Source organism: Sciurus vulgaris, assembly GCF_902686455.1.
Source record: "Sciurus vulgaris genome assembly, chromosome: 4".
In the NCBI taxonomy this organism is placed as follows: domain Eukaryota; kingdom Metazoa; phylum Chordata; class Mammalia; order Rodentia; family Sciuridae; genus Sciurus; species Sciurus vulgaris.
In genome coordinates, this window is record NC_136464.1 from 34996545 (window position 1) to 35011719 (window position 15175).

Sequence of the window (15175 nt, forward strand, 5' to 3'; positions counted from 1 at the left end):
TCTTCTGCACAGTAACTACTGGTGTCAGCTTACACCCTTGTGAGGATGGCCTTCCAGTCAATGAACACTGCCTGGACAAGGCAATGTTGGGCTTGCTATTAGTTTATTATGTGAAAGAGACCAAAAACATTCTCATTTTTGTGTCTCACTCTCCTCATCTATAAAACAAGGACATTAGGTGAGGGAAGTCTAATATTTTTCAAGTTCCATGATTACTTTATAAACTCATCTGTTTCTCCTCTATTAGGGAGCAGACACAATAGCATGTACTATTTCTGTCCTGCATGATGACAAAGAGTTTCCCAGTCCAGAGAGGTTGACACTGCCCTCTTTCTGGATGCAAGTGACAACTTTGAGGAGAGTGACTATTCATGGCTTTCTCAGCAGGCAAGCAAGCTCTGTTTCCATTTCTGCATCAGTGCTCAAGTGAGATCAGAGCGGGCTTTTTGTGGGGGCTACTCTGGGCTGTACACACAGCCTTTTCTTTGAACTCAGAGGAACTATTCCCAATGTCCAGGTTGTTAGTTATTTTTCTCAGTGTCTTCAAGCCTCCACCCACTAATTTTGCTTCCTGAACCTGTAAAGATTCTTAGGAGCACCTAGAAGATCAATTCTACCAAGAGTCTTCTCATCAAACCTGAAAAGCCAGTTCAATCAATAGCATTACCAAGCATCTTATATGTAGCAATCCCAAACTCACATCCAGGGATACAAATGTGAATGAGAAACAGAGCTTCCCTCTAAGAGAGAGGAAGATGAATAACAGTCAATGAAACTGTAGTGTGGCCAGTGCTATGCTAGCGGCTGCCATGGGAGTCCAGAGAGGCAAACTCCTGACTGGTCTTTTTGAAGCAGGGAAGAGCACTCAAGAATGTTAGTTGAAAAGTTTAATGAGGAGGCTGGTGTTTGATAAGTTCTCTGTATTTGTTAACTGGCCATGGAAAGCTGAAGTTGGGCACCATCTTGAGGAGGGCACACTGCAGCTTTCTGCTGCAGGAGCCTGGAAGATCATAGCAACATTGCCATAGTGCTCCCAAAAGTGCCTATGTGTGGTCTAGAGTGTACCTTGTAGAGAGTGAAGCAGACACAAGGATTGTCCCCAGGGGGGATTTAAGTCAGAAATACAAAGGGGAATCCAACACATTTTCCCTTTGAATCTGGCAGCTCACATGACCAGCTCACATCCAGAGATGGGAAACTGAACAGGAGGTTGTGTACACACTCAGGGACTCAGTTGGGAAGTCTGTGTTTGTGGGCAACATATTTTGTGGAATGACTCCTCTCCTACAGGAGCAGAATTCTTGGGAGCCCCCAGACTTCCAGATCCCCAGACTCCCATTTGCAGGTCCTAAGGGTGTTTTGGTATCATCTCTCCAGAACAGATATCACCCAACAAAACTACAGAGACCTTATTAGACTTGAGCCACAAATTTGAAATTCCCTTCATTTTATTCTGCAGCAGCTCCACCCTAGGAGTTTCTCAATCTTGTCTGTATAGACAAAAATTCATCCTGCAGTACTGGCCATTCCATCCTACCTTGTACTAGTGAGAAGGGAAACAGAGTTACAGCATCTTCAGGTTTATGGCACTCCAATTGACAGATCAGTGAGCAAAACCAAAAGAGGAAGTGGTTAGCACTTCTAATCCTTTCACTTTCTCTCCTCTCACTAGCTGGTCTGGACACTTTGAGCTCATGTCTCCTCCTAGGACCATCCTTAACATCCTCTGAGATTTTCCCTTTCACCACCCTCTTGGCATTCTGTGCCTGAATCCAGCTTCTTCTTTGTCTTGTTTTTCTCTCTTGTTTGCAATAACACTCCTCTTGGGATGCGGGGAAATATGCTGGGGATATGTAATGATTAACTTTAGACTTCCACTTGACTGAATTAAGTGATACACAAGAGCATAATTTCTGGGTATGTCTGTGAGGGTGTTTCCAAAAGAGCTATACTCTGGCAAAACCCATGTGCACAGACTTGGACTGAGTCACACTACTGGTTTAACTTTTTCTCCAGACAGAAGATCACCTAGCATTGTACTTTTCTTTCTCCACAACCATATGAGTCAATTTATATAATAAATTCCTTATCACCAGTTTATCATCTATCTATATCTATCACCCTGATATTCTCTCTCTCTCTCTCTCTCTCTCTCTCTCTCTCTCTCTCTCTCTCTCTCTCTGAAGATTCCTAAATTAATACAGGAAATCAATTTCCTAATCTTTCCTTATCAAATAGTTGTAAGTTGCCTGAGCCTATATTTCTAAAATATTTCTATACTTTATATAGTTTCTCTTAGAATCCTAGAAACAGCCATGTGGGGTGGTGAATGGCAGTAATTCCAGCATCTCAGGAGGGTGAGGAAGGAGGATCATGAATTCAAAGTCAGCCTCAGCAAATTATAGAGGCCCTAAGAAACTCAATGAGACCCTTTCTTTAAATAAAATATTAATAAAGGTTTGGGGATGTGGCTCAGTGTTTAAGCTCCCCTGGGATAATTTCCTGTACCCAAAATAAAATAAAATAAAATCATCAAGATCTTTCTCTTGTACATTCTAGTCTACTGAAGAAATTGTATTCCTTCCTGAATATTGATCCTTGGTATGATGTCTGGTTTTTTTTTTTCTTTGAAATCTGAAAATATTTTCTCTTTCCATTAAATATTAACATTTCATTATTACCTGCTAATAAAGCTTTAAAACAAAAAACACTGAAAGAATTAACATCACACTATTAGGAAAGTTTAGTTTTATAGCCAGATGGCCCTGGGGCTCCCCTCCTTGTTCTGACATGTGAACCCAAGCACGTACTTAACAAAGCATTTTCTGAATTATCTCAGTAGTAATAGCACATAATAATAATGTCATATTCTTAGTAATGACCCCAAAGCATCTACATCTTAATCCGTGAAACCTGTGAACCCATGAATTTGGTAGTTTACATGATAAAAGGACATTGTAGATGTGATTATGTCCAGGGTCATAACATGGATAGAGTCTACTGTAGTATGCAGGTGTGTTCAATTCAATCACTGAGTTTTTGTTGTTTGCATGGGGAGTTGGTAGCAGACATTGAACCCAAGGTTACTTACCCCTGAGCCACATCCCCAGCACTTTTTATCTCTTATTTTAAGATAAAATCCCTCTAAGATGCTTAGGGCCTTCCTAAATTGCTGAGGTTGGCCATATACTTGTGAACTTCCCACCTCAGACTTACAATGCAATGGGATTACAGGCTGCACCACCACACCTAGATTCAGCAAAGATTATATAAAAGAAAAATGAGAAGCTTTGAGGAGATAGCAGATGTGGATACTGAGATTGAATTGATGTGACAATGGACTCTGAAGCCAAGGAATACAGGCAATCTCTACAAGACAAAAAATTTAGGGACATGGATCTCCCCGAGAGGCTCAAAAAGAACTATACTGGTGACAGAATCAACTTAACCCAGGGGAGGTGATATTGGATCTTGAACCCCAGAACTCTAAGATAGTTGATGTGTGTTGTTTTCAGTCATTATCTTTGTGGTACTTATTGAGACAGTAATGGTGACTCATATAAGTACTATATATCTCACTGAATTATGAGAAAGAGTAAGTAAAAGGAAAAGAGGAAAGGAATAAAGCAGCACAGCGGAATCAGAAGCTGAATGATGGGGAAGATGGTGGTGAAGAGAAAATTATAAATTTTGGTAAGATAATACTGAGACATTGTTCTGTCAAGATATAAGGCTGCCTGTTGTTCCACATTTCTGTCAACACCTCATTGATATATTTTTATTTTCCAATGAAAATAGTTAAAAATAGAAATAATGCAGTTTTCATGAGCATTTCAATTTTTAATCTACTTCCATATCTTTTTAGTTGACAAGTATTGATCATATGTATTTTGGGGGCACATTGTGATACATGTATTCATGGAAGGAAGATTGATCAGGATAACTAACATAGTCATTATCTCACACATTTGTTCTTTATTGTGGGCAGGATATTTAATATCTCCCCTTTAGGAATCTTGAAGTATGCAACAAATCATTATTAATAATAGGTACCATGTTCTACACTATATCATCAAAACTAATTCCTCCTGTCTACCCTAAACATTGAACCTTTAACTAGCGTCTCTTCTTTCTCCATCCAATCACATTCTCACCGGTCCCAAATTCAATTAACCATTACTTATCACTAATCTAAGGGTTTGATGTTTTTATATTATTGGAAAATTGGAACCATGTGACTTTGTCTTTCTGTGCATGACTTATTGCACTTCCCATAATGTCCCCCAGATTCTTCCTGGTTTAAAGTGATGGCATAGTGAAAAGCCACTAATGTGTTAAAATACAGAGTGGGTAATGCAAGTGTTGGAGTAAGGGAACAGGAAGCATGCCTTTGTGAAAACTGAGGACACTCTCTCCAGTGGGGTTGGATGTTCACTGGAATTCAAAGAAATAGTGTGGTGAGAAGCAGGTCACAGGGTCATGCCTGAAAGGGAAGGAGGTGGACATGCCCCAAAGAGGAGAGTCCAGATGACACCACAGCAGCAGCCAAAAAAGACTGCTCTTCTTCAGACAGGAATGAAGCAGATCTGGTATGCAGGTGGCACAGAGACAAACCCCCTGGCAACTGACTGTTACAAGAAAAACACAGTCACTCAAATTATTGGATGGATATGGATGGATGGATGGATGGATGGATGGATGGATGGATGGATGGATTGACAGACCAAGAATAAATACATGGATGGTGTTGTAGATCAGTAGTAGAGTTTCCCAGTTCATGTGAGATACTGGGTTGGATCCTCAGTACCACATAAATGTAAATAAATTAAATAGATGAAAAATTAAATCTATTGTGTCCATCTACAAATAAAAAATTTTTAAATGAGTAAATATAAAGGACAGCTGATTAGATAGAAGGATGCACACACCTGTTATCCACCTAATAATTTATCAGCACTGCTCATTTCATCAATATTTATTGAGCATCAGCTCTATTCCAAGAAATAAATTAACCATACCCACATTAAAACCGTTGTTTTGACATTTCATGTTTCCATCAATCTTTTCCCAGAAACACACATTGATTACTTGTGTTCTCTGTTCTCAGTCTGATTTCCATAATCTCTCCTCCCATTCATCTGATCCAATGAGTCTCATCAGCCTTAAACATAGAATGCAGTTTCAAGCTTTATCTCATTCTGTTCCTTTTGCCCAGGATCCACTTCAAAAGTCTCTCAGATCCTAGATCAAATATTATTTTCTTTAACACTGTTTGTGATTCCACCAGGCTCTAGAGTCTTATCCTCTTTGGTCTTATTCAGCAGTGAAGCTTGTATTATTTAAATCATTACTCACTATTTGTCTAGCCTTCTGAAATAGGAGTTCTATTAAGGAAGGGCTAGTCTTTGTCATATGAGTGTCTATAGTGCAAAACCTAAACACAAGCCTGAAGAGCCAAAGAATAAATTTGGGCCATGATATGTCAGAGATTCAGCACACACTTTAGGTGTGAAGGGCCCTGTGTCCCAACAATTAAGGATGCAGGGAGATCAGGGTTCTCTGGTTCCTAAAAGTATAATCTGTCCACTCTCAAGATTTGCTGACTGTCATTCACCAGTCAGAAGGCTGTGGTATCCTTAATCAGAAACAAATATCCTACTCCTATGGTCATTTGCTTCTGTAAAAATGCCCTACCTCTCTTCAATTCTTTTTCTTTGCCTCTTATTAGGGAACTCTAGTGTCCTTTCTTCTCTTTGAATGCCACTCAATCCATTTTATGCCTCACTATGTGGTATGGCAGAACAGGCAGGAGGCATTTTCTCCTCTGCTGTCATGAACAGCCAATCCTTTCTCTTTCTCCCACAGGACTAGTCATATTGGATTATAATAATCTCCTTATCAATCTGTTTGGATAATGAGTTGGGACACTTCTTCTGACCTATTGTGTGCTGGGAATACTTACCATACCCAGAGCTCAGCAGATGAATGAGAGGCACCACATGGAAGGGATTCACCAAAGTTGTGGAATTAGATACTTTTCACAGGGAAGATGAGTACAGTTGAGATGAATTTCATCTTCTGAGAGGTGTTCTGGGAGCACAGTGTTGTATTTTAAGGCATGACTCAATGGACCCTCTCTCCAGGTTTCTTACTTTGGAAGAACTAGGTCAATTCACCCCAAGCCCCGATAAGCAAATTGATGATGTAGCCTGATCTTGGACAGTGTATGGGCACTGGGAGTATTGCTCTTGATCATGTGCAAAGAACATTTCTACCAGCTCCAAAATGACCATTGTGCAGGTTTAACTGATCGCACGAAGGTGCCTGGTCCACTGAAGTCCCAGTGGAAATAAAGTTTTATTACCTGTTGAGAAAGGCATGAAGTAGTCACTCTTCTTGAATTTGCCATTCTTATCCAGGAAATGGCCTAGGTCAAATTTCTCTGGGTTGGGGAATTCTTTGCTGTCATGCAGCACAGATGTCAGAGATGTTATTATGCTTGTTTCCTGCAATGAATAGACACAGATAAACCAAGTTGTAAAGAAGTCTTAGAACTTGGTCCAAACATTATGGTCTATAGATAAGAAGCCTTTTTCCAAAGAACAGCAGTGATATTTCCACTTGACAACCAAGTAATAAAATGCAAGTTTAAGGTCAGTGACTAGGACATTGATAAAATGTCCCCAGTAGCATTTGACATAGGGAGTACTTGATTACTTGAGCTCCAAATTTTCTTTTCTCCTCATCAACATGTTTGGATGCTGATGTCTGCTCCTAATCAATACTCTATTTTATCACATCAGTTTTCACACATCTGGTATAGGATTCTGCTTTAAAATTTGTCTCCTTGACTGTTGAAATATCCAGGATATTGTTTAGAAATTCTTTCTAGGAAAATAACATATAGCAAAACCAACTTAATGTATTTACTATTATCACAAAATTTGACTTTTCTTAGAACTGTGAGTGAATCTCTCACTTTTTTAGATGAATCCTAGTCCCCCCAAATGCAAAATGGATGATAAGTAAAAAAATAATAATTTGCAAAAATTTTGACAATTATATATAAAGGCCAAAGTTTTTAAAATGTTCCATATTTGTTTAAAATTAGCATGTGAAAATGTTTATTTTTTACACATTTTTGGTACTTTACAATTATACATAATACTGTGATTTTTTTGTTTTACATTCATATTTGCAAGTAATATAACATTGTAATTTAGTCAGTATCATTACCTTGTTCTTCCCCTTTTCTTTCACTCCAAACTCCCTCTGGTCTCTTTTGTCTTCTGCACTGATTTTCATTCAATATTAATGAAGTCCTCACTGATTTTTTTTCCTTTTTTCCCCCTAATTTCTATATGTAACAGTAAGTATGTGTCCCTTGACTTTCTGAGTTTGACTTTTTTGCTTAACATAACTCTCAACTTCCATCTCTTTTCTTGAAAATGGCACAATTTCATTTTTATGGTTGAATAAACTCTATTGTGTATATGTACCATATGTTTTTATTCTTTCATCTATTGATGGATATCCAAGTTGGTTCATGTATTGATTGTTGTGAATTTTGCTGCTAACATGGATATGCATGTATCACTTTAGTATGCTGACTTTAAGTACTTAGAATAAATAGAGGACTGTATTCAATTATGCAGTGGATCCTGGGATTGCAAATGTTTCTTGAAGTATAGGGATGGGATTAGGAGGAGGAAGAGGGGAGGGGCGGGCACAGGAAGATACTGGGGAATGAAATTGATCAAATTATTTTATGTGCAAGAATCAATTGACCACAATGAAATATATTATTCTGTAAAATTATTATATGCCAATAAAAATTTTTAAAAAGTTGGATCAATAAGAAGAGTATTGGAGAAAAATAAATGAAGATAAAACAGCCAGAGATAAATGATTTATTATGGATTGTTGTATGTCATATTCTATTGTATGACTTTCTTGATAAATCAGAACCTTAGGTATAGATATCAGATCCATGGTCACCAGGGCCTGGATGTGAGGAAGTTTGATTGGGTGTAATAGGAGGATGAAGAAACTTTATGGGTGATGGAAATACTTTATCCATAAATAAAGTATTTTTCTGTGCTGCTTAGGCTGGTGTCAAACTTGTGGGCACAAGCCATCCTCCTGTTTCAGCCTCCTGAGTAGCATGGCCTTTCATACCCAGCAATGTTTTACAGTTTAATTTTTCTGTGGATACAGCAGTGCAAATATTTGTTCCTACTCATTGGATGGTATACATAAGAGACTCAATGGTAGGTTGGGAATGTAGCTTAGTAATTGAGTGCTTGCATAGCATGCACAAGAACCTGGATTTGATCACAAACACTGCAAATAAAAAGAAAGTGAAGGAATTTATTTTACATTACTTTACTTAGAACTCCCTCAAAAATAGAACAAGGTTGGGTAGTATTCCATTGCATTTATATCCCACATTTTCTTTATCCATTCTTCTGTTGAAGAGCACCCAAAATACATTCTACTGTCATGTATAACATAAAACCACAAATAAAAATATAGAATAAGGAATTGTATCAAAATGAATATATGCTGAAAATTAAGTTTTCCTCTCACTTTACCACAGAACACAATCTGGACTCTTCATAAACCACAGTTGCCACCAATCAGTGATATGTTCCTTCATAATTGTTCTATTAATATAAGGCAAATACACCTGTATGCAACAGCTTTATGCAACTCCTGTTGATCTTTTCTCCCCCCAAATTAAAGGTAGTCTGCTGCATTTTTATTTTGCATTGACAAAAAAATTCAGGCACTGCCTTATCTTATGCCTACAGTCACATTTTACATGCTGAATACTGTGACTGTCCTATTACACTGCTGATAAGCATTAGGCAATTTGCAAAATTTCTTTGTGAGAAACAACTGTAATGAGCACATATTGGACATTCCTGTTTGCACTTAGTGTATATATCAAAAATTAGAATTTCTACATCACACAATATACATTTTATATTTTCTTTTTCTTTTCTTTTGTTTTTTTTTTTTTCTTTCATTCTTTTTTTTTTTTTTTTAACCAGGTATTGAACTGAGGGTGCTGAACAACTGAGCCACATTGCCAGCCATATCTCTTTTTATTTTTTATTATTTGAGATAGAGTCTTGCTAAGTTGCTAGGGCATCACTAAACTGTTGAGGCTGGCTTTGAACTTGCAATCCTCCGTCCTCAGTCTCCTAAAATGCTGCAATTATAGGTATGTGCCCACTGACTGTGTTACATTTTTACTTAAATAGATACTGCCAAATAGTTCTTCAAAATGGATGTTCCAGTTTCGAATTCTGCCAACAACACATGAAACTGCTCATTGATACAACATAATGCTTCCTCAGCCTTTGCATTAGAGATTTGGATGAAAACGATATCCCCTAGTTTTAGCTTTTATTTTGCAGATGTTACCTGGTCAACTCTCACAGAATCATAGGGAAACAAATAAGGTATTATCAACCGTGAGCAAATGAGAAACCCAAGGCTCAAAGGGATCACAAATCTACCCAAGATAATAGTTAAGATTTTTAGAGCCAGAGTTGATACTAAGGTCCTTCTGATCCTCGGATAAGAAAATTCTTAGTAAAGGTGACTTGCATTTCTAAGTAGCTGCCTGATATCCATTTTCTGGATACAGTTGACAGAAGGCAGTATCTGATTTGTTTAGAAGACAGAGGGGAAATACCCTTTCACACAAGTGACATGTCTTTCACCCGCTGCCCTACATATGCAGTTGTGATCCTGATTCTGAATTTTCCTGTCTCAGAAATAAGAACTTCCCAACACAAGAGACATGCTCTTACCTCAGTAATTATCATTGACCCTTTCACATCTCAGAGGAAATCATCCTTCTCAAAATGTTTTATCAGCCATTTCCAGATTATGTGTGTATGTGTGTGTGTGTGTGTGTGTGTCTGGAGGGGGCAGTTTTATTATATGCCACCTGTCTGATTCAGTCCTCAACTATGAACCTCTGTCTTAGAGGTGCAATTGCTCCATTGTCACACTGTTTTAACATTTTAGAAAGGCATCATGATACATGCAATATGGATATTTATGATACTTCCAATGGCATAATGTAGGATAATATCATAGAATTAAACACAAGAATTTTTTAGCAAAATAAATACATATTTTATAGAAAATGGGATAAAATAAAGAATATCAATGATTCACCACAATTCTATTCAGTTTTGGCCACTAAATGAGACAGCACCAAAATGGATTTTTGTGTGATCTACGTTTTATGGTCTGGAGGATTTCTTTTTCAATTATGTGCTTATTTATGGTGTGAAGATGTGTTGCATGAATGTAAAGATCAAATCAGTATAAGTAGCATTTTCATCACATTATTTTTTCTTTGGTTGCATTTGAACCACTCTCCTCATTATTTATAAGATACATAATCAATGGCTGTACAGTAAAGTTATCTTAGTGTGCTATAGAACACTAGAATGTATTGCTTCTATCTAACAATATTTTGTTGCCCTTCATCCAAAAATGATGAAAGATACTGAATCCTATTTGAGAAATTACTGAGATAAGTGCTGTCCTACACAAAGACCTCATGCCACACATATTTAATTAGTGAACAATTAAGTCAAATAAAAAATTCAACAAATTTAAAGTCAAGTAACATTGGGCAGCATAGATACAGAATATTTCTATCATTTATGAAGTTCTGTGGAAACAGCTCAGACCAATAAGTAACAAATCACAACCCATTCAAATTCATTCTCTCACCTATAAAAATACAGCATTTTTAAAAAATTAAATGGCCATTCTATTTTATGAGTTCTAGGCTTATAAAATATGAAGCAATAGGAAATCAAGCATGGTGATGCATGCCTGTACTTCCAGTGACTTGGAAGGCTGAGGCATGAGGACATGCAGTTCAAGACCAGCCTCAGTAACTTAGTGAGAACCTAACCAACATTCTATGGCCCTGTCTCAAACTAAAAATTTAAAAGGGCCTGGATTTAGTTCAGTTGTAAAGCACCACTGGGTTCAATCCCCAATACCAAAAAAATAAAAGAAAGAAAACAAAGAGGGATTAGAACTTTTAAATCATATTTAATACTAATATTTAGATTCAAATATTCTTCTAATAAAATCATGTGAATTGCTGAGAAAATATTAATACTTTATATCATAGATGAATCTTGCTTTTATTTTTAATTTTTTTAATTTTAATTTATTGTACACGAATGGGATCATCATTTCTCTTTTTGTACACAAGGTAGAGTCATACCATTTGTGTGATCATGGGGTAATGATGCTTGCCTCATTCTATTATTTTTCCTTTCTCCACATCCTCTCCACCCTCATTTTCCTCTATACAATCCATCCTTCTTCCATTCTTGCCTCCCTTCCATCCCCCATTAAAATCGTGTATCATCATTCACTTATCAGAGAAATTATTCAGCCTTTGAGTATTTGGGTTTGGATTATTTCACTTAGCATGATATTCTCCAACTTCATCCATTTGCCTGCAAATGCCATAATTTTATTCTTCTTTATAGTTTAATAATATTCCATTGTATGTATATACCACAGTTTCTTTACCCATCCATCTATTGAAGGGCATCAAAGTTGGATCCACAATCTACTATTGTGAATTGAGCTTCTATAAACATTGATGTAGCTGTGTCACTGCACTATGCTGATTTTAAGTCCTTTGGATGTAGGCCAAGGAGTGGGATAGCTGGGTCAAATGATGATTCCACTCCAAGTTCTCTAAGGAATCTCCATACTGCTTCCAGAGTGGCTGCACCAATTTGCAACCCACCAGCAATGTATGAGTTCACCTTTCCCCACATCCTTGCCAACACTTACTGTTGCTTGTATTCTTGATAATAGACATTCTATTTGGTGTGAGGTGAAATCTTAGGGGAGTTTTGATTTGCATTTTTCTTATTACTACAGATGTTGAACATTCTTTCATTTATCTGTTCATTGCTTGTAGATCTTCTGTGAAGTGTCTGCTCATTTCCTTAGCCCATTTATTGACTGGGTTATGTGTATTCTTGGTGTAAAGATTTTTGAGTTCTTTATACATTCTGGAGGTTAGTGCTCTATCTGAAGTATGTGTGGCAAAGAATTTCTTCTACTCTATAGGCTCTCTCGTCACATTGTTGATTGTTTCCTTTACTGAGAAAAAGCTTTTAAGTTTGAATCTATCCCAATTATTGATTCCGGGTTTTACTCCTTGTGCTTTGGGAATCACTTAAGGAATTCTGGTCCTAAGCTGACCGGATGAAGATTTGGACCTGCTTCTTCTTCTATTGGGTGTAGGGTTTCTGGTCTAATTTCTAGGTCCTTGATCCATTTTGAGTTGAGTTTTGTGCAGGGTGAGAGATAGGGATTTAATTTCAATTTGCTGCATACGGATTTCCAGTTTTCCTAGCACTATTTGTTGAAAAGGCTATCTTTTCTCCATTGTATGTTTTTGGCACCTTTGTCTAGTATGAGTTAACTGTCCACCTCAGGGAGTGATAACAGAACTTATTTTTGTAATTCATAAGATGGTCATTAGAATAAGGCATGCAGGTGCAATTCCCTTCATTGTACCATACAGAAGGGAAAACATAATTTCCTTAACCGCTGGGCCCTCTACACTCAAAGGAGATTAGACATAACATGGTCTCCTGCTTGTATTCTTTGCTGAGAACAAATTGAATTGAAAAAAATCTAAACCTTGTATGAAATTTTTCATCATCAGGTCAAGCCCTATCACCTCTCAAAAAAGTTCTCCATTCCATTTTCTCCAGAAGAAAACAATATTTCTAAACTTAATAAAATTATAATCCTTTCTACAACATGAAAACACCACATTTAGTTCTACCTTTTTGTCAATTTCATTAGTAATATGTTCTGGCTTTGAAGGATCTAGAGTAGCTAGGAGCATACTGACCTAAATAAATAAAGAAACTTTATGTTATGCTCATTGGAAAGTTGCTCAGAAAATGTTTGGTTCCAAGATTACACAGCTAGGGAAAACTGGGAGGTGGACTGATAACTGCAGTCATTTTTCATCCCTGTTAGTCAACAACTCTTAGTGAGGGCAGGAGGTGTAATAGACTCTGACTATCTAGTAGGGAAGGAAAGAATTCTTTCTGGAAAAAGGGGAGCATCATCTGACATTGCAGGTTTGCTTATATAACTGTATTTAAGCAAATATTATTAGGCATTCCAAAGATACAACTAAGAGACCACAAAAAAGAAAGTGGGAAGATAGAAATATGATAAAAATAATATCAACAAAGGAAATACAGTCTCCTTTATTTTATGAAGTCAGCATTATTTGACAGTAATATGACAAAGTAATATCAAGGGGAAAAGTTGGTGAAAAATCTGCCAAAAACATTAATAAGAAGGCTAGGTAGTGATATTGGACAAATTATAATGTTATATTGTGTGCATGAATATATATGTGATAACACATCCCCTCACAACAATAATGCACTGATAAAAAAAATGGGAAGAGAAAAAGTCTTTATCAAAATGGAGAAGATCAAATACTGCTGTATATCTTTATATACAACATGTGTATTTAGTGGAGAAGACAATAGAATACATGATCATCAACGCATGATCAATGGATGCAGAGAATCTATTTGATAGAACTGTATGTTACTCTTAAAAACTGATATAGTATAAGAAAACATCAAACACAAATATGAAAAGGAAAACTTCCCTAAAATGGTCAAGAATATCAGCCAAAAAGGACACAAAACATCACACTCAATAGTATAATGCTAAACATTTACCTCCTGCTAGAGTTAAAAACAAACAAACAAAAAAAAAAAAAAACAATTAAAAGTACGTCTATTCAACACTGTTCTGGAAATCCCAGCTAGTGCAATGACATAAGAAACAGAAATTAAAGTCACTGGGAATGGAAAATAATAATTAAAACAAATATTAACAAATAGCAGAATAAGGTACATAAGAAAACCCAGATGGATCTAAACACAAATTATTAGCAATGATTTAAAAAGTTACGAAGAATTAGAGACATGTAGTCACTAAAATAGAACTAGCAACATATCCAAATACCTGGAACATTGCATTGGAAAAGGTATTATTCAAAGTGTAAAATTTATATTACCTCTCAAACATTAATTAAGTAATTAAAATCTTTCGGGGCTGCGAATATAGCTCAGTTGGTGGAGTGCTTGCTTTGCATGCAGGAGGCTCTGGGGTTAATCCCTAGCACCACAAATAATAATAATAATAATAATAATAATAATAATAATACAAAAAAATTTTTTGAAAGCTTCAAAAATGGTGAAATCACTCCACTGAAAACAAAACATTATCAGAAAATATAAAGAAAACACAAAAAGAATGAGAACATATACTATATTGCTAACTGAAATATTCAACACGTTAAGATGTCAATTCTTTCCAAGCTAATCTATACATTTAATATTATGCTGAAAAATATTCCAGGAGACTGTTTTTGGAAATTAACAAACTGATTCCAAAATTCAATTGGAAATAGAAAGAGCTGAGAGTAGAAAAAACAATGTTGAAGGAGGAGAACAAATATGGAAAAATCACACTGCTGGATATCAGGAAACAGTTATGGAACTTCATGACCTAGTCTGTCCAGCACAAAGGTCATCAAGGTGCTTCATTGGATGAGTTTTGTACTTCTCTCCCTTGGGTTGGCAGAGGATTAGGACCATAATGCTAATTTGTGGACTTCAATGTGAGAAGAACAATCTTACCTTAGGGATGAAGTAGTTTCTGAATTTAGTGTCACAGTTCACTGCATGGGGCAGACTGGTTGGAATGAGGTCAATGTATCTCTGGATCCCATGCAGAACAGCTTCTGTATAAGGCATACTGCTCTTCTCCTGCATACAGTGGCTGCAGTGGCTGCCAATCACATGGGGAAATTCTTCCTGGACTTTTTCTGATAACATATAAATAAGAACAAATGGAAGAGTTCCAAGATGGTGGACTAGAGGGTGACAACCTCCTGGCGCTCCAGAACTCAGGATTCAAGAAGGATAGGTATTGAGATACTTGAACAAACTCAGAGACACTGGGTGAGACCCTCCCACTGAATGCTGCTCTTCCCAGGCAGCAGGCCAGGACAGTGTGCTGCTTCTCAGACCATGAATGGCAGGGCCTTGAGAGGTTT

The 15175-nt window shown here is 36.8% G+C and overlaps 1 protein-coding gene across 1 annotated transcript; it reads right to left on the reverse strand.

Moving 5' to 3' along the window:
• Nucleotides 1–4749: 4749 nt before the first annotated feature.
• On the reverse strand, nt 4750–14885 carry LOC306660057 (cytochrome P450 2C42-like). Its single transcript, XM_079138133.1, has 3 exons — nt 14757–14885; nt 6365–6506; nt 4750–5161 (listed from the first exon to the last, which is right to left on the reverse strand). Exons 1-3 carry the CDS (start codon nt 14871–14873, stop codon nt 5157–5159), a joined length of 264 nt encoding a protein of 87 aa, XP_078994259.1. The 5' UTR covers nt 14874–14885; the 3' UTR covers nt 4750–5156.
• Nucleotides 14886–15175: the final 290 nt, after the last annotated feature.